General features: G+C 31.5%; 4 protein-coding genes and 1 long non-coding RNA gene across 7 annotated transcripts; 2 read left to right on the top strand and 3 right to left on the bottom strand.

Annotated features, from left to right (window-relative positions):
• Positions 1-74: 74 nt before the first annotated feature.
• LOC139085670 (gastrula zinc finger protein XlCGF7.1-like) lies at positions 75-21,521 on the bottom strand. 3 transcript variants are annotated; one of them, XM_070633783.1, is made up of 2 exons: positions 21,489-21,521; positions 75-1,211 (listed from the first exon to the last, which is right to left on the bottom strand). In XM_070633783.1, exon 2 carries the CDS (start codon positions 1,167-1,169, stop codon positions 228-230), a length of 942 nt encoding a protein of 313 aa, XP_070489884.1. In that variant the 5' UTR covers positions 1,170-1,211; positions 21,489-21,521; the 3' UTR covers positions 75-227. The 3 variants fall into 3 exon arrangements, with proteins under 3 accessions (XP_070489884.1, XP_070489886.1, XP_070489885.1); XM_070633785.1 differs by lacking the exon at positions 21,489-21,521 and adding an exon at positions 8,309-8,355; XM_070633784.1 differs by lacking the exon at positions 21,489-21,521 and adding an exon at positions 3,496-3,533.
• LOC139085664 (ubiquinone biosynthesis O-methyltransferase-like) lies at positions 10,317-11,090 on the top strand. Its single transcript, XM_070633776.1, has one exon. It carries the CDS (start codon positions 10,317-10,319, stop codon positions 11,088-11,090), a length of 774 nt encoding a protein of 257 aa, XP_070489877.1.
• LOC139085663 (ubiquinone biosynthesis O-methyltransferase-like) lies at positions 11,429-12,190 on the top strand. Its single transcript, XM_070633775.1, has one exon. The coding sequence runs from the start codon at positions 11,429-11,431 to the stop codon at positions 12,188-12,190; it is 762 nt and encodes a 253-aa protein (XP_070489876.1).
• On the bottom strand, positions 12,448-13,209 carry LOC139085662 (ubiquinone biosynthesis O-methyltransferase-like). The gene has a single exon (XM_070633773.1). The coding sequence runs from the start codon at positions 13,207-13,209 to the stop codon at positions 12,448-12,450; it is 762 nt and encodes a 253-aa protein (XP_070489874.1).
• Positions 21,522-22,275: 754 nt separating the features above from the next.
• LOC139085671 (uncharacterized) lies at positions 22,276-22,523 on the bottom strand. Its single transcript, XR_011543944.1, has 2 exons — positions 22,442-22,523; positions 22,276-22,378 (listed from the first exon to the last, which is right to left on the bottom strand). It is a non-coding gene; the product is annotated as an uncharacterized lncRNA (long non-coding RNA).
• Positions 22,524-25,780: the final 3,257 nt, after the last annotated feature.

Here is a 25,780-nt window from a genome sequence, read left to right as displayed (position 1 = left end):
TCATGTAGCTTTGGACGAACTGTAAGGTACAGTCAATAATTGTAGTTCTGCTCATCTAATACAAATCACTTGAGTTTATGTTTTATATTGATAACAATTTATATTTTATTAACAAATAGAAATTGAGAAGTAAATTTCAATAGTCTAGATTTTTGTCCATAATACCGAAATAAAGTGTTTTATATTCCTAATCTCACGATTACCTCCACGACTTTCCATCCCATTCATCACCTCATTAACTCTGACCAACTTGTCTTCCCGGTCAACCATGAACTTGTATCCTTTCCAGGATGCTTCGTCCTAATATGATCAAAAAGTTGTCTTTTAAGTGTAAATCCATCGTTGCATAAGTTGCAGTTGTAAGGCTTCTTATTTGTGTGCTGTGATAAATGCCTCTTTAGATCCGTGTGAGCTGTGTAGCTTTTAGAACAGAATTTGCAAATATAGTCTCGTTGTCCTGTATGAGTCTTCAAATGAGTATCCAAAGTTGTTTTTCTAGCAAATGCTTTATCACATTGTGGACAGATAAAGTCCTTAACATTCGAATGAGTCTTTAGATGCGATGTGTAATGAGTTTTTGAATACATTTTAAAGTCACAAATGTCACAATGAAATCGCTTAATTTTCAAATGAACGACATTCATGTGGTTAATGACGTGCGACTTTTGCTTAAAAATATGTCCACAACGATCACATGTGAAGGTTTGTGGTTCAAAATTGCAGGTATTGTGCTTTGTTTTTTCATGGTACAGTAGCTTTTGGCGTGTACTGAAATCTTGACCGCAAGCTGAGCAGAAAAATGTTGACTTTTGGGGTTCGTCGACTTCAATCTCAAGTTCAATGTCACTTGGTTCTACTGAAGGTTCCACAATTTCTTCGATTATGATTTCATCGACCGTAACTGCTGATTCTTCTTCAATTTTTGATAATTCTGATAAAAATTCATGATTTTTTCGGCAGAGATCAATGATTGTTTCCGCTTGAAGCAGTTTAGTCAGGCACAGTTGACAGATGAATTTTGGTGACTTTAAAACTTCATCAATTTTTATTTTTACTAAATTTTCAATAATTTCTTTTACTAGTCGATTGTGAAACTTGCCAAAGACACTGATAAATGCTGAGTTTGATGTCAGGCAGATGCGACAGGAACTATCATTGATTGCTGACATTTTAATTCAATAATTTTGATATTTATTATGATAAATTGAGAGCTGATAGATAAGGTAAATAAAAATAATGACAAATTAGAGAAGGAATCGGATTTTAAATAGGTTACACTCTTCACAATGCAAAATTATGGAGGTTGTTGTGATATTTTTGAATTTTAACGGAATTTTTTCCAAGTTCTAACTTTATTTTATTTTACTTTTTCACGAAAAAGCCTAGAAATGTGAACAATTTATTCCCAAATGGGGAGGATTTTGAAGTTAAAACTCCATCCTTCTTTCTCTTTGAATGTGTTCTTAAAGTGTCTTCAGTCTTACATCTATCAATGTCTAGCAAGAAAGATTCCTCAAACAAATCATGATCAATAATCTTATCAAAACTTGTTTTTTAATCCAATTTTCAAGATAAAGTTTTTAAAATATTTTTTTTTTAGAAATTGTGATTTGTTCTTACTTTTTAGTTTAGAGTTGAATTCGTGATTTTCTGGGTTAAAAAAGCTTATTTTATAAATAAACTCATCTGAACGTGTAAACTTCAATCTTTTTGTGCAATATATTAATCATTTAAACTTTTCAACGATGTTAAATCGAAAGAAATATTTTAAGCTGTTATGCCTACTAGGAACAATTGTTTACATCATTATTACATTTTTCTTTTCAACAATACTAAATGGCCCAGTAAATTATCAACATTTAATAAAGAATAACGACAACGAACATAAAATATGTAAGAATATTGAAAATTTGCAGTTATTACTATTCGATTATGATGATCAAATTGAAGAACATTCAAAAGTTCACAATAAACTGATCAGAAATCTTGATGAAATATCAAAAGACTGTCAAAAATTCCACAAATCTACACATCTTACCACCTCAACATTTAAAATTCATCAACAACAAATTTTAGACAAAATCAAAGCGCGTTACCTAAACTTCTCAATTCTTGATGAATTGACAAGCATCAATACTGACCTAAATTGTGGCAAATTTCCACACGATTCAGACTTGAACATAACTGACATTTACTGGCAAGTCAAAAACACAACAAATGGAACTTTTTATCTTTACAATGCTTACTATGATGATCGAAAAGGTGTAAATGGACTTCCATTTGTTAGGATAATAGCACTGATTAATGTCATTGATCCAATTGTCAAAACTTTCTGTCAATTTTGGTATGAAAATGTCAGTGAACCAATTGTTGTTGAAGTTTATGAATATAGATATATATGGAATCGGAAGTGGGGATACAACAAGAAGGGTGCAACTCCATATTTGATATCATGTGAAGTTCCATTGACACTTCCACCAAGTCATGTGTCATTAGTACAAAGAAGATGTGAAAATGCAAATAATCTCATGAAAGTTAAGAATAAAAGACCAAAAAATAACAAAAAGGAAGCATTCATCGTGTCTGTCAAAAGATTTGAATTTAATGACGACATTTCCCTCCAAATTATTGAGTGGTGTGAAATACTCAAAATCCTTGGAGTCAATAAAGTTGAAATTTTTGTCCTCAAGGTGCATCAAAATGTTCTTAATACTCTGAAATTCTATGAATCTGAAGGCTTTGTGACCATAAAATTCATTAAATTTCCAAGTGACCTTCCAAATGAGACAACTCAAAGTTGGCATCAATTCTTGCAAAATGAATTAATTTCATTTCATGACACATTTTATGAGAACATGTACAGCTATGAGTACATGGTACCAATGGACACCGATGAGTTTATCATGCCATTGAGATTTGAAGACAAAACTTGGATGGACTTGCTAAATAGAACAATCATAAATTCCTTAAAATATCATGTTGATTTTGATTGTTATCCAGTTGAAAATCGATTTTTCTTGTTGCAAACTAGACATCAGAATGAAGAAATTCCAGAAATTCCAAGAGATTTTTACTTCCTACCAAATATCTACAGAGCAGCTAACTTCACTCCAAGAGGTGGAAATGCAAAAACGTTTTTAAGAACTGATAAAATTTTGACCATTCACAGTCACTTTCCATTTGCATGTCTCAACAGTGATGATAATTTCCAGTGCAATAGGTTCTATGTGTCTAGAACTGACGGACAGCTTTCACATTACCGGAAGGAATGCTCAAAACCTGAATGCCTAGAATCTATGAACAATCCAGACACGGATCTAACATTATGGAAGTTTAAAGATCAAATTGTAAAAAATGTAGAGGATACACTGAAGAATATTAAAATATATTCAGAGGATATAGCCTAAATAAAGTTAAAACTATTCTTAAACCGAGTTTAATATAATTATTTTCTTAATCCATCCATTTTCAAATATATGTATAACATTTAGTTACTTCAATTGCTTAATCAATCTTAATTCAGGAACATGAAGTTTAGCTAGAACGAGTAGTAGGAACGATATACAAAAACTGCCATGAAGTTAGTTTTATGTTATTAAATCCAACTTTATTGAACACGATTTATTTATCTATATTTGTTTCTTCCATTCCAAGTAGATTTAGTAATCTTATCGTTATTTTATTTGTTATTTCGTGAACGATAATATTTTTCATCGTGTCAGCTTTTTTTATACATTTATTTACATTAGTATGAAATATTATTTTACAAAACAGTTGAATTTGTAAATCCGAAAGACAAATCTATAAGATTTTAGGTTAAATTATTAGATTTTTGGATTTATGAGTGTGCAGCATTGAATTAAAGTGATTTTTACAAGGAATTGATGGTGAATTGTAGATTACTTTGTGAAATGAATCTGAGAATTGAGAATTTATAGCGATAAAATGGAATAATTAAGAATAATCTTAAAGATCAGTGAATTGTAACCTTAGAATCTTCTTGAAATGCATCCAAGGGGCAAAATAAATGCATTTGTCATCATTATAGGCTTTGGAGCATTCCTATACATAATAATTTCTCTATTTTCAACAATAATTTTATTCGTTTCACTCAATTATTCAGCCCATCTTCAAAAAAATGCCAAAACTCATCCAAAGGTTGGAATTATAGTTAACAAACTAAATCATCCCGCCAATCCAAATGATCACGTCAATCCAGATGATTCTGACTACGAAACAACGACAGTCTATGAAACAACAACAATTGATTATGATAGCTACGATGAAAGTTTCATTCTCATAGATAATTCTTCAAATTACATCAAAATACATCCGTTTGACTTTGAGATTCATCAACAACAAATTTTAGACTTAATCAAAGCGCGATATTTAAACTTCTCAATTCTCGATGAATCAAGCCTCAATATTGACTTAAATTGTGGTAAATTTCCACTTGAGACAGACTTGAACATAACTGACATTTACTGGCAAGTCAAAAACACAACAAATGGAACTTTTTATCTTTACAATGCTTATTATGACGATCGTAAAGGAGTAAATGGACTTCCATTTGTTAGAATAATAGCACTGATTAATGTCATTGATCCAATTGTCAAAACTTTCTGTCAATTTTGGTATGAAAATGTCAGTGAACCAATTGTTGTTGAAGTTTATGAATATAGATACATATGGAATCGGAAGTGGGGATACAACAAAAAAGGTGCAACTCCATATTTGATATCATGTGAAGTTCCATTGTCACTTCCACCAAGTCATGTGTCATTAGTACAAAGAAGATGTGAAAATGCAAATAATCTCATGAAAGTTAAGAATAAAAGACCGAAAAATAACAAAAAGAAAGCATTCATCGTGTCTGTCAAAAGATTTGAATTTAATGATGACATTTCTCTCCAAATTATTGAATGGTGTGAAATACTCAAAATTCTTGGTGTTAATAAAGTTGAATTTTTCGTCCATTACATCCATTCAAATGTTCTTAAAGTCCTCAAATTCTATGAATCTGAAGGTTTTATGATTGTTAAGTTTATCAAGTATCCGAGTGACTTACAAAATGAGCGTAAAAAGAATTGGCATCAATACACTCAGAATCAATTGATTTCATACCATGACACATTCTATGAGCACATGTACAGCTATGATTTTATGATACCAATGGATACTGATGAGTTTATAATGCCATTAAGGCAAGAAGACAGAACATGGAATGATTTACTAAAAAGAACAATACAGAAATCTTCAAGGAAAAAGAAACAACGTTATGACTGCTATCCTGTCGATAATCATTACTTCCTGCTTCAAAGTCCTAAGCAAAATGAATCAATCACAGATGTGCCAAAAAATCTTTATTTTCTACCAAATATCTATAGAGCTGCGAATTTCACTCCAAATGGTGGAAATGCAAAGACTTTCATGAGAATGGATCGAGTTCTGACTGTCCATAATCATTTTCCATTCTCATGTCTTGATGAAGAAAATGATTACAAATGCAAGAGATTTGGAGTATCCAGGGAAGATGGTCAGCTGTCACATTATCGAGTCAATTGCACAACAAAGGAATGTAAGGCATCAATGGAAGATCCAGAAAAAGATTTGTCACTTTGGAAATTTAAAGACGAAATTTTAGAGAATGTTAAGAATTCAATTGAAAGAATTAAGGAATATACGAATGGAGTCGCTGATATAGAATTAGAGGAAGTAACTTGATAATTTATTTCCCATATTTTACAAAAATAAATTAAGGTTTAAGCACAATTCAAGTGGTTTCAATTTTTGAAGTTATCCTATGTAATTTTAGAACCAACTCACTTACGTCAACTCACCCGAAACAGCAGCAACCACACAAAAAACCAACTTCTTTCAAATATTCACGAAAGAAAACATGTTAATTTTATTTTGCAACCAGCACGTGTCCCTAACTACTCATTGTTCTCTAAAAAAAATTAATCCATTCAATCAAATACAGGTTACGCCTGTCAACTGAAATCTACAGTCGTGCCAAACAAAAGATTTAATTCACGTATCAGCATTTATCTCATTACCACTTTAAATCGACATCAAATGATCAAAATCTTCATGTCTGCAGTCACATATGCAAAACAAACAACAAATTTGGAAGTTCAGCAAATTTATTATTGATGAAAAAAGAATTAAGAATAATTTTAATAAATAAGAATTAAAATGCCGTAAGTCAAATGAAGTCATTGAAGGTGCTATATAGTAAATAGTCAGTAGTGAGAACATGCAGATTTGAGTATGGATGACTAAGAACGTTGATTTATTTATTTGTTTACTAGAATAAGCTGTGGTTGAATTTTGGCATTTTCTGGCTTTCTGATCAGCTCACAATATAAAAGTTTGAAAATTTTCAACTAAAATAATCATTTATGTCTATAGATCCGTAACTAAGTTCTATCTATACTCAACTATAAACGCATCGATCAGCGATGTGTCAAATCTCTCACATCAATAAATCAAACAATCAACACCGATCATTATCTTCAAAACTTTGTCTACAAAAGTCGGTCATACTATTTCGACTACTCATTCGGCAAGATCAAAGTGCTATAAAACGAGACATATATTTTGTGTGTATTTTTAATTGACGATGCCGTCGTGATTAAATGTCATTAACCGCACATATTTTCAAGTATCTTTCAATGTTGACAGTGTGGTACTAAACTTCTTATTTCTTACTTGTCACCAGGGATGTAGCCAAACGTTGAGGTTTTTGATTTAAGGATTAAACTTAGATTTTTTGTCTCAAAAACCTTAGTAAAACGGTGAAATTTGTCAAAGAAGTTTTTTGACCCCATAAGAAATCGATGCTTGCCAAATTCTTATGATTTGTTTGGTAACGAACGAGATATTTCCACTACACGTGCGACAAGTGAAACAAAATATAGCAAAGAAAATGAAGAATGAAAATTTTTCTCTTCAAGCGTTTTTCACGCATTCAAGTGACAAAAAGAAAAATTTTTCATCAGAAAATAAGAAATAATTTATATTTTTTGCTGTGTTTCGTAAGTGTGATGACAACATCAAGGTTGTTTATGTTACTGAGAAATATTTTAGGGATTCTGGAAGATTCGTTGGTTCAAAAACTGGTTCTCATTGTTTTCAGACACCTAATCTCAATTTCAAATTCCTAAGATTAATTTTCGATAGAGCCAGCTTCAGGTGACTCCTGTGGGAGGCCATGGATCACAACTGATCTGTACGACTAGCGAAGTAAGTAAGTTATGAAGATTATTTTTCAGGAAGTAAAGATAAATTTCGACGAGAGTAATCAAAGACGTTTTCATGGCTTCTTTCCAGTTTGGAAGTCTCGCCGATCCGATGCCGGATTTTGAACCGATTACACAATTTGTGCCATTCGGATCACGTTTGTGATTCTAAGTTTAATATTTTCAACCAGTTATAAGCCTCACAAACCCAAAATGCCATTCTCATATAAATATTTGTCAAGCCAATTCTTCTTAGTTTTAATTTTCTTTAAACAATTTTTCATCATTTTCTTGTTCTCTCAAAACATTTTTTACTCAAGAAGAAAATCTCTGCATGTGTTCCTTTGCCTTCTTATTCATTTTGTTGACGTTCTTCACAATATTTTCATGACAGTTTTCACTTTTTATTTGCTTTAATCTCATGTTTGAATGATTTCATTTTGGGGAAAACAATCTCATGCAGAGACGGTTAATTGCCTTGATTAGTCAGCTTTTATTATGAAATTTAAAATAATATTTACGACGGAAATTCGTCATCCGCAATTAAAGACACGTTTTCTGTTGAATTATGGGACTAGATTAGTCTTTAAGGATGATGAAATTATATTCATAGTTGACTCCAATCGAGTCTTTATTTGAATCCAATAGGTACCAAAATTCAACAATTTAACCATAAATTATATCAACTAAACCTGGATTTAATCTGAAACTACAGTTGATAGTGGGATTAGAGCCACTCTTTTGAAGACGCTTTTGTCAGCTTATTGTCTTTAGACTGCATTTGATTCAAAAATGACAGATGAAAAAGTGTCTCCTGCCGAGTCTCCACCCCATGACTGCTTGGTCGATATCACAATAATTCTGCGAAGCCATTCCGTCACCGAACCACCTCAACTCACCTAATTTTAACTCTAAAAACCCAAAAAATTGTTCTCGTAACTTGGAAACATTTTCCTCCGCAGAAGACTATCCGAATCCTTCCGAAACATTTCATAAACTTATCCCTAATATTTTATCAAACAATTGTAACATGATAAAATCACTCAATTTATTTTTGACCCCACTTAGTGTCTGATTTCGTTTATTTTCTATTATTCATAAAGTCAACAGACTTAGCACATTTTAATGTCTATAAATATCACATCAAACAGTAGCTTTCACATTTCTTTAATGATTAATTCACAATACATTTCCTGAATTTCAATAACATTCAACTCATTGTTATCATTTAAATGATATCATTTTTATATCCCACATACCGCTATTCAAATACAGATGACACAAAAAGCAGAGGCAGTGACAAACTTGTTGAATGAATGAAAAAAAAGGTGATGAACACTCGTAGGAATTTCGAGGACGAAAAGGTGTTTTAGTTTTGATAAGAATAACTTATTTGTGATCATGCACAATGAGGTTTTGAATACGGTATATTAGATGATGTTATTTGTTAGTTTAATGAGTCAATAAATTAAGGAAAAAATGTTAAAATATTTTTATAAGGTCTGTTAATTTTAATTGAGGAATTTGAGAAGCAAGGTTGACGTGATATAGATTAAAATGATGAAATAATCAGTTATCTTTACTTAATGATTTCAAGTCAATATTTCACTGAAAGTATTTTAAATATTTCAGCTCAGCTGCTCAAACAAAGAAAAATTCTTTCCCTCATTATTTTCACTTCATGCCCTTCCGTTAAGCTGCAAACATTGAGGAACAAAAATTACAATTTTCTATTAATAATTTTACATCATCGTTTCAAGCTGTCATTCGGTTATTCACTTAGTAACAGCAATAAGTCATTCATCATATTTTTCAAATCACTTTTAAAAGAATCAACAGCGACTAAAAGTCTCACAGAATTTCTTTTATTTGTGAAAATAAAATCGAGGAAAATAAATTTCCCACAGAAATAGAGCAAAAGTGATCTCACATAGTGACGGGTTTTTCCAACCCCTCTTACATCAGCACAATTTGATAAATCTTGTGCCAAGAAAAAGAAAAGAGTAATTAAAATATAATAAGAGCAGAAAATTATCCGCAAGGAAGGCACATTTTTAAAAACAAGATGATGAAAGTTTCCTTTTAATTTATATTGACCAATGACTGTGTGTGGGATATTATTATTGCAATAGATGCCAGTGTCATGCAATGAAAGTGAAATATAAATTCAAAATGCTTCTTTATAAAAAATGAATTTTATAACTGCGGCTGCCGATGATGATGTTTTGGTTATAAATAATAGTATGATGAGAAAGTTGAATTATGGCTCAAATTGTGAACTAGTTCATTAAGGATAGACAACAATGAATGATTTAGTTGTTCTTAAGGACTTAATTATTTCACACCAACCCAGTTTCACTTAGTTTGGACGACCAAAAAATTCTTTGAAGGAAGCTGTCAATAGAGACAGTAGTTCATTTGGTTTTGGTAATTGCCAGATTGAAGCCAGCTTTAGAGCCAGTTGATCAGTATGGCCAGTGAAGTGAACAACCCAGTTTGAGTTTTGTTTTTGAATCATGTGTCCTGGAAAAGTGGTTTACATTCACCTTTGATTAGTAGATAGATCTATGTTTGGAGGTTTGGAGACATAACCCGTAGTGGTATTCAACAGGTAGCTTTTTGAACGTTGCTATCTCCTGACGACGACTCTTTGATGTGTTATTAACCACTTTTATCGCTCCAATTGAGCTCAATTTTCTTTTAAATGAGAATTTTGGATGACAGAATTTAGAATTTCTGATAAAAAATTGAATGTCTTTGTGAAATCTTTACTTCAACTTTCTTATGTTCATCATTCCATAACATCATTCCATAACACCTGAGCAGATTAGAAATTCTCATTGAGAATGATTGAAAATTCTCTCACATTAAATTAGTTGTTTTCTTTAATTTAAAGAGTAAAACACAAAAAAATTCTCATTGATAAGGAAAGAAACCTCTCAAAAATTAGATTCATTTATAAATAATAAAAGTTCAACTTCAACCTACAGTTGCTCACGTACTTAAATAAATTTTTTCCTCAACCTTGCTTGTCTTTCATTAGTTTTGTTGAATATTTCACACATAATTATCATGGCAGAAGTTAAATCAAGTGTGATTAAATCGGAAGTTGATAGATATTCAAGTTATGCTCACACATGGTGGAATCCAAATGGACGAACTTATTTGCTCCATAAGATGATTCCAGCAATTCGAATTCCATTCATGAAAAGTGGACTTACTGATGCTGGCTTGGTTAAAAATGAAAATAAAGATAAATCGAACATATTTGAAGGCATAAAGATCTTGGATGTAGGATCGGGAGGTGGATTGATGGCTGAACCATTGGCACTAATGGGTGCTCAAGTCACTGGAGTCGATCCAACTGAAAAACTCGTGGATGTTGCTAAAGAACATATGAAGATACATGAAAATCTCAAAATCAATTACATTTGTGACACAATTGAGAACTATAGTGCCAATAATAAGGAACAATACGATGTTGTCACATTTTTTGATGTTGCTGAACATGTTGCAGACGTCCGTCAAGTTCTAAAAGCTAGTGTTGAAAATCTTAAACCAGGTGGACAAATCTTCATCACCACTTGGAATAAAACATTTATGGGATGGCTCTACGGCATTGTCATACTCCAATGGATATTAGGGATTGTTCCACCTGGTGCTCACAAGATTAGCATGTTCATATCACATCAACAGATATCAGAATATCTAAAAGAGTTCAACTGTAAGACAGTAGAAGTTCGAGGAGTTTGGTACAGTCTATGGAAGAGAGATTGGAGCTTTACTAATTACACTGGAGTTTGGTATGCAATGCGGGCAGTAAAAGAGGAATGTTCCAGAGTTTAATGTTTAGTTTAGTACTTTTGATAAGCATCTAAATATATGAATGAATAAAATTTGATAATTATTAGGATTTAGACTAAAATTGTTATATATACGTGAGGCTATTATCTTCTAAGGTCTTACAGTGTGAGAACATTTAACACTTATTAAGGAAGTCTTCTCTCAAAAATGAATTAAATTTCTCAATTGTGAGAGTAAAACTCTCTCCAAATAAAGTACAATCAGCGCAATCATACAAAATATTTAAGAACTTTCTGCAGTCTCTCACAAATTTTAAGAGAATTATTTGTTAATCTTGTTCATTTTTGATAGTCTTGTTGAATATTTCAGACAATTTAAACATGGCGGAAAGTAAATCTAGTGTAATTCAAAGTGAAATTGAAGCCTTTAATAAATATGCTGCTGATTGGTGGAATCCAAATGGAATGATAAAGTTATTACATCAAATGATCCCAGCAATTCGTATCCCGTTAATGAAAAGTGGACTTACTGATGCCGGCTTAGTAAAAGAAGAAAACAAAGGCAAATCAAACATGTTTGAAGGCATTAAGATCTTGGATGTAGGATCAGGAGGTGGATTGATGGCTGAACCGATGGCATTGATGGGTGCTCAAGTCACTGGAGTTGATCCAACTCAAAAACTTGTCGATGTTGCTAATGAGCACATAAAGATCCATGAAAATCTTAAAGTTGAATACATATGTGATACAGTTGAAAATATTAGTGCCAATAACAAGGAAAAGTTTGACGCTGTAACATTTTTTGATGTTGCCGAGCATGTTTCTGATGTCCGTCAAGTCCTCAAAGCCAGTGTCGAATGTCTTAAGCCAGGTGGACGAATCTTCATCACTACATGGAACAAAACATTCATGGGATGGTTTTATGGCATCTTTTTGCTTGAATATGTCTTTGGGATTGTTCCACGAGGAGCACATGATATCAAACTGTTCATTTCTCCAGAAAAAATTACAGAATACTTGGAAGAATTCAATTGCAAGACTCTTGAGGTTCGTGGAACTTGGTACAGTCTTTGGAAAAGAGACTGGAGTTTCACATCATATACAGGAGTATTTTATGCTATGCAGGCTGTGAAAGAGAAATAAAAATAAAATGAATCTTGAAAGACTTTATTGATTTTCAAATAACAAAATACTTTTATTGATATTCTTGGAATGTCTAAAAATCACAATTCTTATCAAAAAATTTAATTGGATATTTTAGTAGCTCAGTATTGATTGTGCTGCTTATCATATGCCTTTTCATACTTGAGTATGGTGTCATAGGTTGCTATCAGTAAAAGTTCGGGTAAAAAATGATAAAATATTGACAATTACTGTAGCGAGGTTCATATTCATCAACCTTATTTCTCCTTTACAGCTTCCATTGCATACCAAACTCCAGTATATGATGTAAAGTTCCAATCTCTCTTCCAAAGACTATACCAGGAGCCACGAACTTCTAATGTCTTACAATTAAACTCTTTGAGATATTCTGAAATTTTCTCATGCGAAATGAATAGCCTGAAGTCATGTGCTCCTCGTGGAACAATCCCAAAGATATATTCAAGCAAGAATATGCCATAAAACCATCCCATGAATGTTTTGTTCCATGTAGTGATGAAGATTCGTCCACCTGGCTTAAGACATTCGACACTGGCTTTGAGAACTTGACGGACATCAGAAACATGCTCGGCAACATCAAAAAATGTTACAGCATCAAACTTTTCCTTGTTGTTGACACTAAAATTTTCAACTGTATCACATACGTAATCAATTTTGAGATTCTCGTGGATCTTCATATGTTCCTTAGCAACGTCAACGAGCTTTTCAGTTGGATCGACTCCAGTGACTTGAGCACCCATTAGTGCCAATGGTTCAGCCATCAATCCACCTCCCGATCCTACATCCAAGATCTTTATGCCTTCAAATATGTTCGATTTGCCTTTGTTTTCTTCTTTTACTAAGCCGGCATCATAAAGTCCACTTTTCATCATCGGAATACGAATTGCTGGAATCATTTGATGAAGAACCTTGGTCCTTCCATTTGGATTCCACCATTCATGTGCATGATCAGAAAATCTTTTAATTTCACTCTTAATAACACTTGTTTTACCTTCCGACATGATTAAATACTTTCAAATATTCTTTAAATTAATGAAATTCACAGAATTAGGTAACAACTTTCTGAAACTGTATAAGAAACTGCAAGTTATTGTTTATTTTTTATTGTTGCTGAGCAAAGTTTACTTATTTTTTTCGAGAGAAGAGCCGGTGAGAAACTTTAGACGTTTTACTCTCATAAGTGATTTGAGGTTTACTTACTGCGAGAGAATTGTTCTTCTTTTTTCTGTCAGGTTGCTTCTTGTTGATTATTTATATTGATGGATGGATTGATAATTTTTAGTGCTTGAATATTTGAATCAATAAATTTAAACCTACAAACTACATGTTTGTTTTTATTGACAATGCTGTATTTAGTTTAAAAGTAATAATGTTATTGATAGAGAGCGAACAACTCAGGTACAAGAGTATCTCCAGGAGGAGGGGAATGAGGGTCAACCTCCTCTTTTCCGTTCATGCTTAATGGGATTACCTAGAAGTAGGGTTGGGCAAATATACGAATTTGCCAACCCTACCTAAAAGTAGCATAAATGTCAAGTCTAGAGTTACGTTTTTGACATTTAAGTATAGATTGTTTGCGTTAACATTTAATTAATATGATATTGTGTATATTAACCACATTGGTAAGCTGTGAAAATATTTCTAGGGTTCAGGTGTTTCAAGGCACAAAAAAGGTTGTCCATCACTGGTCTAAATCAGCACGTGCAGTGAATATTTGCCAAAAATAGTTTTTTTTGCATCTAACCTTGAATAAACCAGTTTTTATTTACCCAGCGTAAACGGATCGAGAATTCGTTTTAGCATTCAAGAATTCGTTTTAGCACTTATGTTTGAAATTTAGAAAACCGTTAAAAATCATTACAAAAATATAACTTTTTCTTGAATTTAAAACATTTACTTTAAATTTTACTATTAAGTAGTTGATAATTTGCAGGAAATATACTATATACATGGTTAATTCAGTAAATATCAATTGATATTAACAATAAAAATTTCGTGTTTTTACCGTTAAATTTTTATTCAAATTTTTGGTGCTAAAAAACATTACAAATTCGTGCAAAACCGTACAAAATAACGGTCAGTTTTTCTATTCGTTTACGCTGGTTATTTACTTAACATTTTCTAAAATAAATTTTATTTTTTTAAAGAACTTAAAAAAAATAAAATTGCATAAACAACTTATTTTGGGATACAATAGACGATAAACAAATCAGTTTTCACTTTTTTTGTTTTTTCCTTAACTTGATCGTATTACGGTAAACATCACTTAATGCTTTACTTAGATGACCTTGATATTCTGCGATGAAGAATTTGCTTTTGTTTATTTTAAACCTAAATTAATTGGCGATTAAAAATTTCGCGAGGATATTTTCTTATGATTTGGGTTTTAAAGGGTTTGGCTGAAATTTGGAAGCTGTGAAAGGTTGATTTTCAAATATTTTCTAGGATCCGAGGCTTAGTTAGATTTGACTTTACATGTCATCCTTGTTTACTCATTTAGTTCAGAATACATACTCAAACATACGACAATTTAATCATTAACAATGCAACAATGAGTCAACTCTTATCAACTTCGCCTTCACTGTCATGCATTCGTCATTGCAAGTTTTTAAAGTGATTGAATTAAATGACAAACAAATTCATTAATCAAATTATAAGGAAGGAGAAGAAATGGAAGAAAATAATATAATTGACGTAAATGATTGCAATATTTTTTCTTCTTTCAATTGAACGAGGTTGCATAACTCAAATAGAAATTGGGATAATGCTTGCTTTGGCTGATAAGAAATACTGTGAAGCCTCTAAGCGTGATGACAAACAATGCATTTATTATTTTTAAGAGATAAAAACTTTGTTGTTTTTCTGTGGCTTAGAAACAGAGCCATTTGTTTATTAATATTTTTTTGTGATTTATTGAGACATGTTGGAGATTAATTTTTGCCACATGTGATTTTTGGATGGAACATATGGTGATTGAGTCTATTTTTGTTCTATGTCAAGATTTTTGGACAGTTTTTTTTGTTCAAGCTGCGTTTTGTTTTTTGTTTTTACTAATCATGTTCCTGATTGACTGAGCAAAAATTTTAGAATTTCTTAATAATTCTAGAATCTTTTAGAAATCTGTACACTTAAGTCTGTATATTATTGGGAGAATTTAGTTTGAAAAAATGGATATTGATCTAGATTTTTTTGCATAATCTGCTGGAATACTAGGCATTAAGTTTGGCTTTTGTAGAATTTATTTTTATTTTTGTTGAACATTTTGATAAAAGTCGACTAAAACTCTTGATGTAGGGTCAGATTTATAAGCAATAAGCTGGATATTTAGAGAAATCCGTTCGAAGTCTGTACTTAGGATCAGAATTTGTGAGTAATAAGCTCGATTCATGACACAATTTGCCAGAATTCTAAACTTTAGGCTTAGCATTAGGCAAATGCTGGTTAATCAGAATTTCGAAATAATTTACTGAATTTCTTTCTGACTTCTGACTTTGGATTTATACAGAATCCGCTATAAATCTATATTTCAGTATAAACTCGGATAGATCCGAGGCGGTACGGGCTAAATATTCAAATTTTATGTTCAATTGCAACTTATTCAAAAACCAATTAATCATTTAACAATGTTAAATCCTCTAATAATAAAAACAACAAAATTGCTACGAAATAAATTTAAAAGAGACAAATAATAATCCTTCGTCATGCCAAATGACGTCGATAAAATTTAAATAAAAATATTTGGCTGTCTCTATCTTGTAAATAATTCAGTCGACAAAACTACTTCTCATCTTTTTTAAACCCGGAATCCATAAAAACTTCCTCAATATACCGTGAAATTTAAACAAACCAATAAAAAAATTCAAAATCTCGTAAATTTTCACTTTCATAAAAAAATCACAATTGACATTCAAGGACATGTCATTGAGAAGATCATTAACCAACATTTTTATTCTTATTTTTTTTCTTCGAATTCGCAGAAAATTTTCGTCTCTAAAAAATTTTCTTTTCTTTTCCTTCTCGGCCGAGTGCCAAAAAAATGTTTTTTTTATTATTAACATTCAAATTATATCAAAAGTTTTTCTATAGTAAAGTCATGAATAAGCACTTGAACTGGCTGAAATGCTTGCTAATTTCTCATGTGTAGGTGGAAAGCTGACCTGCATTGTGTTGACATGTCTCGAGACATTTAACTGTAGAGATGTGGTGAAATATAAACCGAATTTTAATAGTAAATTTCGTTTCTATTTTAATTACGTAAATATTGACGTCAGATTTGTTGTTCTTAATATTTTCATGTAAATTGTCATCAAAAATATTTTTGTTTATTTTTTGATTTAATTCATGATAAACAAAATGACACCTGATTAATGTGCCCTTTTGATCTAATTCAGTCTAGTTAAAATTGCTTTTTTATTCGGAAGAAAAATAACTTTGGCAGTAACGAATAAGGAAGAATTCTTGGTTAGCTCTGGGATGAGCACTAATGCTGTTTCACAAGCCTTTTATTAAATGTCACCAGAAACTAGAGTATGCGTGAGAACATTCATACTTTATACTAAAATAACAAATCTCGTTTAAAGACAAACTCTAAACAGCACATACTAATTGATGAATCGTCGAAAGTTTAGCAAAACCTTGAACGTCATTAAAATTACAATAAAATTTCAGAATAACAAAACATTAAAAAATGAAATCAAAATATTATTGCCAACTTCAATAATATTTTTCTTTTATTATTACAACAATATTTTTATAGTAAAAACATTTGATTGTTTTATTACTTGTTGGCAATGTAAAGTGAATGCAGAATGAAGATGATTTTTGAGAAATATTATATTGAGGCAACAGAAAACGTAGCTGGATTTTTGAACGCTTAGAGAAGATCTTGCAGATATAGTCAGGAACAGGCAAAGAGACCGTTTTAGGTACTGATCAGGTCAATATCTAGATCAGGTTAATTGCAGCCATCAGGTACCTGCTGCAATTCCTGTTAGGGAATACGAAAAGCTTACGTTATATGAAATCCCCGAAGTAGACTTTTTGGCTATTAATTCTGTTAGACTCAAAATAGACTTTACAATCGATTGAATTCTAGATTTATATTGAATAGTATTTCTAAACTACTGCATTTTTTAAAAAAACGCGATATTGTGGTTGTGGTTTTGCGATTTTTTTGTGGTTTTCATACAAAAACAGGGGTGTATTCAGGAGCGAAGGAATGAGTTTATAGCGTATAATCGCTAAAATTACGTTTGATATTAGAAAGGATGTGGAAGTTTGGGTCAAAAAGTATGATTACCATAATACTGAAATATTGCACAAATTTTGATGAATTGTAGACCCCCAAGTGGACACAAATATGTTAAAACTAAACATCAACTAGACTTTAACTTGTCATCACATCATTAAATTATGAAAGATTCTAATGCTTTTAGTTCTACACCACCTGGTTCGTTTGTCTATAGCCACAAGGTCAAATGTTTCATAATTCTCGATATATTTTTACATTTTTCAAGTAAATCTTCTTCCAAGAAAAAAAAAAAAATCATTATTTAATTTATTTTTCATTTCTATGTCACGAAAGCTGAAAAACAAGAGAAACAAGAATAGAGAGTACAATTGACAAGCGAGTAACAGAGATAGAATGAAATAGTTGTTTGTCACTGATAAGAATGACATTGTGTAAATGTTAAAAAAAAAATGAAAAACATCACGCGAGTCGAGGCATTTTCGCAATTCTTATTTGCTTTCACATTTTATTTTTTCGCTGCTCGTCTTCCTCAACTTTTAAGTTGTTATCACTTTCCAGAAGTATTTGCTGTCATTCTTTGTGTCTTCCTCATGTAGTCAATGTGTGATGTAACCGGCCGCTTTATTTGCGGTTACTTTATCACTTTTGTGTTGCTATTGTTTGCTGTGCTGTTATTTTTAAGGTAATTTTATACGTGGAAGTGAAATAAAAGGTTTGAATTTTTTATGAGCTGAGTTTGCATTTATGCGATTAAAAATAGAAATTTGATGAGTCTAAAGGTTCTTGTTGTTGAGGTGGTCAGTAATGGAATACTTATTTGTTGTTTATTTTGTCAAATGTTTGATTTTTGATGAGGCTTATGAAAATTATTTGACGATTTCTGCTTGAATCATTCAAAATTTAACAAAATCCCAACAAGCCACTCATGATCATTACACTTGAACCTACAATGATACATCACCAAAATCAGAGACCGTTCACGTATTGTCCGTCAGAAGGGCCATTCGCACAATAACTTCCCATAAAATAGCACTCGAATTAAACCTTAAAATATTTAAGCCTAATTGATCATGCAATTCAATTCAATAACAATTACAATAAAGCAACTGTCCGCAATGCTTGAAACAACAACAAAAAAAAATCCGGAAACTTAATTAAAAACATTTAAAAAAATGTTTTTTCAAGTCTGCTTAACGCTCAGTCAATCTCGAATGTATCAACAACAAATCTCATTAGGTATCGCAAAAATTAAAAAAATAGGAAGTAAGTCAATTTGAATTATGCGCGATCGCACGTACGCCAGACTCTCTTGAGCCACTTTGAATCAATTATTTTTATCTAACACAGAACCTTATCAGCTTAAGCAGCCCCTCCTTCTGTTGTCCTTTTATTTACTGTTATTCACACTCATTATCACTTTTTAAATATGTGAAATGACTTTATCGCAATTTTGGATGAAAGAGTTGAGAACTAATCGCTTTGTTTACGAACAAAAAAAATTGTGACAGGAATGATAAGACAAGAAAAACAACAAGGAATCATTTCTGTGATAAAGTTTGAAACTCAAACAGACTTTTTGGACTCTCATGTCATGAATGATGGATGACAATTTTTACTGAACTTGTTGGTTCTCAAAATAAGGTTTTGATATCAATTGGATCAGTTAAGATTTTTTTTTGGATCGTTGACATACCCTGAGATCGAAACCGAAATCTTCAGTTCCAACACACAGTTTGACAGTTATTAGAAACAAATTATTTGCAGTAATGGAAGTCTCCACTAAATATTGCAGCTTGTTAACTAGCTTCTTCTTTAAAATTTTGTAATATTGTGGTCTAGTTAGTGAAACAAAATCAACAACAAACTTTATGCCTATTTTTAATGCTTTTTTGTTTATTTCATTATATTTGTTCCTATAAAAAATTGCACTTTCCAATTAAATACTATTTTATAGCTTGTTGCCTGATGAAATTAGGTGACCTGTGGTTTAATAAGGAGTAAACAAAGCAAAAATCACGATGCGACGAATTTCGTCATTTAAATATTTTGAACAGTCAAGAAGGCGTCTGTGTGCAACAATGTTGCACTATTAACCTAATGAGGATTGAATCTTTACTGGGATTAAGCCCTGAATTCAGAATAGATTGAAAAGCCTAAGCGGAATTATTAAGTTAATTGATGTTTTGACCAAATTCAAATCAAATCAAGGCTCAGCCGACTTACCATTTTTTGCAATTTTCAGGTGAGTGCCTGAGACAAGTGTAAGTCTTGAAATAAAGAATGTGCCGAAGAGTTAGGTGAACCTTAGTCAGCTGATGAGCTCGGAGCTTATTTTATGATACGAAATGCATTTCTTGAGGTTAGAAATTATGAGAATTTCTCAAATTTAATCATAATAGCTTCTCGAAAGCCATCAATAATCTCAACAATCAAGAGTTTATCTTCTGCCTTGCCCACAGTCAAAACATTTTATGACTAATATTTTTACAACCATTACAAATTGAAAAACAATGTTGAAATGACTTTTAATTATTTTTTTAGTAATTAGACATGAAAAAAGTCAAAGTCGAGATAATAGCAAGGGTGCGGAACTTATCAATCACAATTTTTATCACTTTTGATCCTGTTTGATCTGCTTTAGACCTCCAAAAAGCACACAGTGTGCAAATGGCCAAAAATTCGACTCCCAAAAAGCTTAATTCTGGCTTGAGGCATGATTTGACTGAACCTTACATGAGGATAGAGGAAAATCGGTCTGTCGACGGATTTGGAGTCATTTCTTCGTCGTGTGCCTTTCAAGATGCAATAGCATAAGTCAGTCAATCGACCCAGAAACCGGTCCAGACCGTTATAATAATTAAAATGTCAAAATAATCAAAAATAGTTCAGAAATGACAGAACAAATCGAAAAATACTTGAAAGTATTAAATTGAAAGCTTAGAAATGACTAAAAAAATTGTTTTTCATTTTCTGTATGACAAGGACGCATCGTAGATAATGGAATGAGGTTCAAGTCGGTTCGATATTCAATGAAAAAAAAATCACATTGAACATTCGTTTAATTTATTTCCATAGACTCTACGTCTGCCAATTGTGTAAATAATTTAGTTTGCAATCAAAGAATTTTTATTCATTAAAATTTAATTTTGAATATTTTTAACCTTTTTTCTTATCAAAATGTAAAGACACAAGCCGACTGTTGTATCATAAAGTGCCGATGAAACTAGAAAGAGTTGAAATGTTTGTCGAGAGTCTAGAAAGTTTAAATGAATGTCATTTGTGGAGTTTTGTTGCACTTTTGTTGATCTAAATGAGAACAAATAGAGATAAAAAAAATGTAAAACAAATGCTTTGAAAATGATAAAAAAGTTGTTATTATAAGCTCGTGTACTAGATTGCATCTCAAGTAGAGTTATGTAATAAGTAAGGCTGGACGTTGCCCCAACGATTCTTCATGGAATTTCTTCTATTTAACAGTGTAAGCAACCAACAAATTCCTACAAGTTAGGAATCAAATCTACCGAGTAATGCCGACCTGTGGCCTGATTTATAAAGCTATTCAGGTACTCTATAATTTCCACTTAATATACTTACAATAATGAACTCCAAAAATGCATTTAATTAACTTAAATCTCAAACTCTACACTTCGTTGCCCACATCAAACTAGCAAAACGCAAACAAAATTCAGCCTCATATGAGGGACAATTATCTCATGCCTGAATGTATTTTCATTCCGATCACGTTTTCATGTACATTATGAACTTCCTTTAAGTGCAACTAAAAGAATGTTTCTCGTAGCATTGTGATAGCTGCTATTATGAAGTTGTTTACTGTACATGAAAATTGCTTGGAATTTCGCTGTAAATGGAGAAATTTTGCTAATGAGGAAAGGAATTTGATATTTTAAGGTTAGAATTTAATGAGATTTGTAGCAACTTGCTTGTTTGAAGGGAAATTTAGACAGATTCCTCTGTTCAGGATCGTATTCAGTGAAAGGGAACCATTGGGATTCAAAAACTGAACAAAACTTGATAAAAATTGAGCGAAACTTGGCACAAACAGGCACATCAATTCCTAAATATCAACTAAACTGCAAAACGATTAACCTTGGATAACATTTTTTATCTCTTACCTCAATTTTTATTTTGATCATAATATTTGCAAAAATATTTGACACCATTTGGCTATAATTAAGCAACGATAACCTCAATAAAGAAATTTATTATCAAAAATATTGTTTACTCCTACGATCAAATTTTGTTTTTATCGCTAAGCTAGAGCTAATGACCTCGAAAATATAAAATGTGAAAAAGAAATTTCAATTAACGAACGAGATAGTCGGGTGACAAATTGATAATAATGATATCATACTAAATATACACTTACTGCTCGTGAGGATTTCAGAGTTGGTGTGGGACTCTGTGAGTGGTGATGCTGAAGATGCGGTCGACTTCTATTGTCTTTTTGTGATTAGGTGAAGTTTTCTGATTTTATAAATTTCACATTTTTTGTCTAATTTGTCAAGTTTGGTTCAGATTTTTGTCAATTTTTGCTCAATTTTCGCCTAGATTTGCTCACTTTTTGCCAAGTTTTGCTCAGTTTCATCAAGTTTTGCTCATTTTATGTCAAATTTTAGTAAATTTTCAAATTTTTCTCAAGTTTTGCTCAGTTTCGTCAAGATTTGCTCATTATATGTCAAGTTTTGCTCAGTTTCGTCAAATTTTCTCAAGTTTTGTTCAGTTTTTGTCAAGTTTTTGCAACCTTATATCTTATCCAACCTGTAAAATTCCATAAATATAACAAAAATTATGACAATTTAAATCGAATGCTTTATTATTTGATTAATATCTCGACTAGTCTAAACTGGTTCTGTTGTTCAATCTTTTTATATTCAATCTTCTCTTATTTTCCATCTTCGCTATATGTGTACATAATTCGCACTCAGTTAAGTGCCGAAAAAAAAATTATTTGTTAAACTAACTTGAACGAGAATGAAGGTCGTTTTGGAGCTAAATTTAGTACGACTAATTGACTTTTGTGAGCTATTGATAATAACAAGCTTGTTAAGGGAATTACGGTTTTTATTGGATGTTTACGGAGAAAATTGAATTTTTTTATATGAGTTGGGTTGTGTGAGGAACTTGTGTCTAGTTAGCATTTCGGATGATTTTGAGCTTATGATGCTCAGTTTTTAGTCAATTTTGCTCAGCTTTATGTCAATTATGCTCTATTTTATGTTAATGTTCGCTGACAAATTTCGAACAAATGATTTTAAAGTCACCGTACCAAATTTAAGCTAAGAACATCACCTATTCCAGTTGCAAGGCATTGAACTTAACCTTAGCAACAATTGCAGTTCATTGAATTCAAGAAGCAAACAACACAATTATTATTTATTATATCATTGATATGAGGAACTTGAAAAAGCACTCAGAATTATACGAGACTTTTCTTTCTTTTAAATGCAGTCAATATTGACTTATTTATTGACAGAACAATATCGACTGTGATTTTATCATTTGAAAAGTCAACATTGTGACTTAATGTCAATATAGGTGGGTAAGAAAATTCTGGATGTAATTTTTTTTGCGATGTTACTTGAGATGTAATGAATATTGGCACGTGCTGGATAAGTTCAGTTAATATAAAATGAAAGCTATAAACTCAGTCATTTTTCAGTTGCAACTGGAAAACCTGTAGGGTTCTTTTAAAGCTACAGGCATTCAACTATAAGGTACAAAAATGCAGGCCTGCGCATCTAAATGTCAATTTTTGCTAAGTTTTGATCAATATCCGAGTCGACTTCGAGTTCTGATTTTGATCAATGCACAGGCTTGGTCATTTAAGACGGAAAAAATTAGTCATTTTTGCCAAACCCTTAAAAACCTGCAACATCAGTTTAATAACAGAAACCAAAAAATCAACTAACTTCACAGTAGTCTTGGCAATCCATAAACCATCAAAAATGATTAAGGCAGTAAGAAGAAAAAAGCCCATCAATTTCTACAATTTTACGTCGCATATATCACATTACTTGCTATTGCTTTATCAATTTTTTTATTCTATCGCCCAGAAGTTCTCAAATTAATTATTCAACAAATGACATGCTGAAATCTAGGATTTATCAATATTAAGTTCCAAAACTTACATCCAAAATTTTGCATTTTTATTGCACCGCCAACCATAGTTTTAGCAACACTGATTAAAAAAGCAATTTTTGTGTCCTAAATTAAAGCAAATTTATTATATTTTATGGCCCTTATGGATGAACAATTTTATTATTGACTGCTAGATATGAATGCTTGTTTGTAGTTATTAATAGAAGACAGCTGTAGCTCGTTGTTTGACGATGAAAAATTATTGGACTGTTGACATTTTTCAGATTAATAAAATTAATGAATTTATGCGAGAATTGCGATGGGTCAGGTTTGTAAGCTATTTAGATCTACATATTTTGTCTTTAAAGATGCAAATTGGGATGAAATGGGATTCTCATTTAACTTCTTAACTGGCTGAACAGATCAATTTTGATTCTCGACTTCCTTCAGATGACGCCTGGGTGGATTCATCGCTGATTCTGTATGCCAATTACCAATACCGAGTGCAACACTGTCCTAATCTAGAGCTTCCTTCCAAGAGTTGAAGAAGGTTATACATAGATGGTATAATTGGGACTAGCGAGGAATTTTTGGAGTCAGAAAGTCCATCGAAGAAAGAACCTCGTAAAAACTGTAATATAAATGCTCTAAATAAATTTTTAATATTTCGCATTCAAAAGTGCCAACTTCATGTCAATTATTAATGATTGATTATTAATAAAATCAAATCTAACTAAGTAAAATAAATTGTCTGAGTTAAATACAAGCTAAATCATGACCTACAAAAACACAAAATCTCACGAGCTAGTCTATGTTCATCTTTTTTTCTATTTTTAGACCAGAAATTTTTCTGATTCTTTTTATTTCTTATCAAATCAGAAAAGTAGTTTTTCTATATAAAATTTTTATAATCTAGCAAATTTAAAGTAATTTTTTTCATTTTGCTGATTTTATTGCTGGCTGACGTAGTAGCTGATTCGTATGAATGCTTGATTGATTTTTCGAATTTTATTGATTGAATTGAATTGAAGTTGTGAAATAAATTGATGATTTTATTCTATTCGTTAGAAAATTTGAATTTAAATTAAAATTTATCAATTCGAGATGAATTGGTTTTTGTCATGGGAAAATATGGCATTTAAATTGATTTAGTGGGACTTTTCATTTAGTCAGTCATTTAGAATCCACATGAGCCTATAGTCTGTGATTTGAAAGCACCTGAAACCCAAAACTCCAGTGTGAAGGCACCTGAACATCAAAAATCTAGTGTGAATACACTTGATCTGCGAAAATTTAACGTCAAACTTATTTTATACTCAAGCTCATTGCTGCCTCAACCTAACTACAATCTTAGAATGTAGTGGGAACATAGCATCAGTGTCGTTAGCTCACCAACTAAGAATTGACTCAGATTTTATCAAAAATTCATAATTTGTTTAGAACATGCTCCAACAATTCAATGGGTTAGTTTTGCTTATTTTGAGATATGTTCATGCAAATGAGTTAAAACCATTCAACTTAATCTTCATCTCGCGACAATTTTGCGGTTTTGTTGCTTTTCAATAGCACATTTTTGAGAACATTAAAAAAATGGCTGCACATATTCAATTTAAACGAGATAAGTGACCTTAAATGTGTTTTTGTCAGTTTGTTTTGTTATCAAAACAATTTTAACATTCAATCTCGTGCTGTAGGCGTGCAAAAAATTGAAAACAATTTTAAGTTTATCAGTTATCTGTCCTTATGTGAATTTTGTTAGAAACCACCCAAAATATGTTCAATTTTGAAACAATTTTCAGAAATTCAAATTTTAACGGTTTTTAAAAATTTAAATTTTGTATGAGATTCTGACGAATTTTATCTCAAGAACCTCAAAAAGCAAAAAAAAAGAAACTCAATTATTGTTTTACTTAATTGCCCTTGTGCTTGTTTCCACTCCTTATCAACTGTTTGTTCTGTTATCACACTTTGTGGCATATCAGACAATTTGTTAGAGCTAGAATCACAAAGAACAAGAAGAACAAACGATCACAAAGAGTTTGTAAAATGATAAAAAAAAAAATAAATTGAAAAGATAAGAAGCGAAAGTAAAATTGTGTAAATATTATCAGTTAATATTTCTTTTGTGGTGTCATCTTGTCTTGTCTTGCTATGTGTGTAAGGTGTCTCTGGGTATGATTTAATACCAAATATTCTAAAATTAGACTCATTTTATTATGTAA

The sequence above is a fragment of the Chironomus tepperi genome, unplaced genomic scaffold, assembly GCF_022539635.2.
Source record: "Chironomus tepperi strain 1889 unplaced genomic scaffold, CSIRO-AGI_Ctep_v1 contig_79, whole genome shotgun sequence".
Classification (NCBI taxonomy): Eukaryota; Metazoa; Arthropoda; class Insecta; order Diptera; family Chironomidae; genus Chironomus; species Chironomus tepperi.
This window is presented reverse-complemented; position numbering and strand designations above follow the sequence as displayed.

Coding starts and splice junctions, on each gene's coding strand:
- LOC139085670 (XM_070633783.1), bottom strand. CDS start 1,169: ATGTCAGCAATCAATGATAGTTCCTGTCGCATCTGCCTGACATCAAAC.
- LOC139085664 (XM_070633776.1), top strand. CDS start 10,317: ATGGCAGAAGTTAAATCAAGTGTGATTAAATCGGAAGTTGATAGATAT.
- LOC139085662 (XM_070633773.1), bottom strand. CDS start 13,209: ATGTCGGAAGGTAAAACAAGTGTTATTAAGAGTGAAATTAAAAGATTT.
- LOC139085663 (XM_070633775.1), top strand. CDS start 11,429: ATGGCGGAAAGTAAATCTAGTGTAATTCAAAGTGAAATTGAAGCCTTT.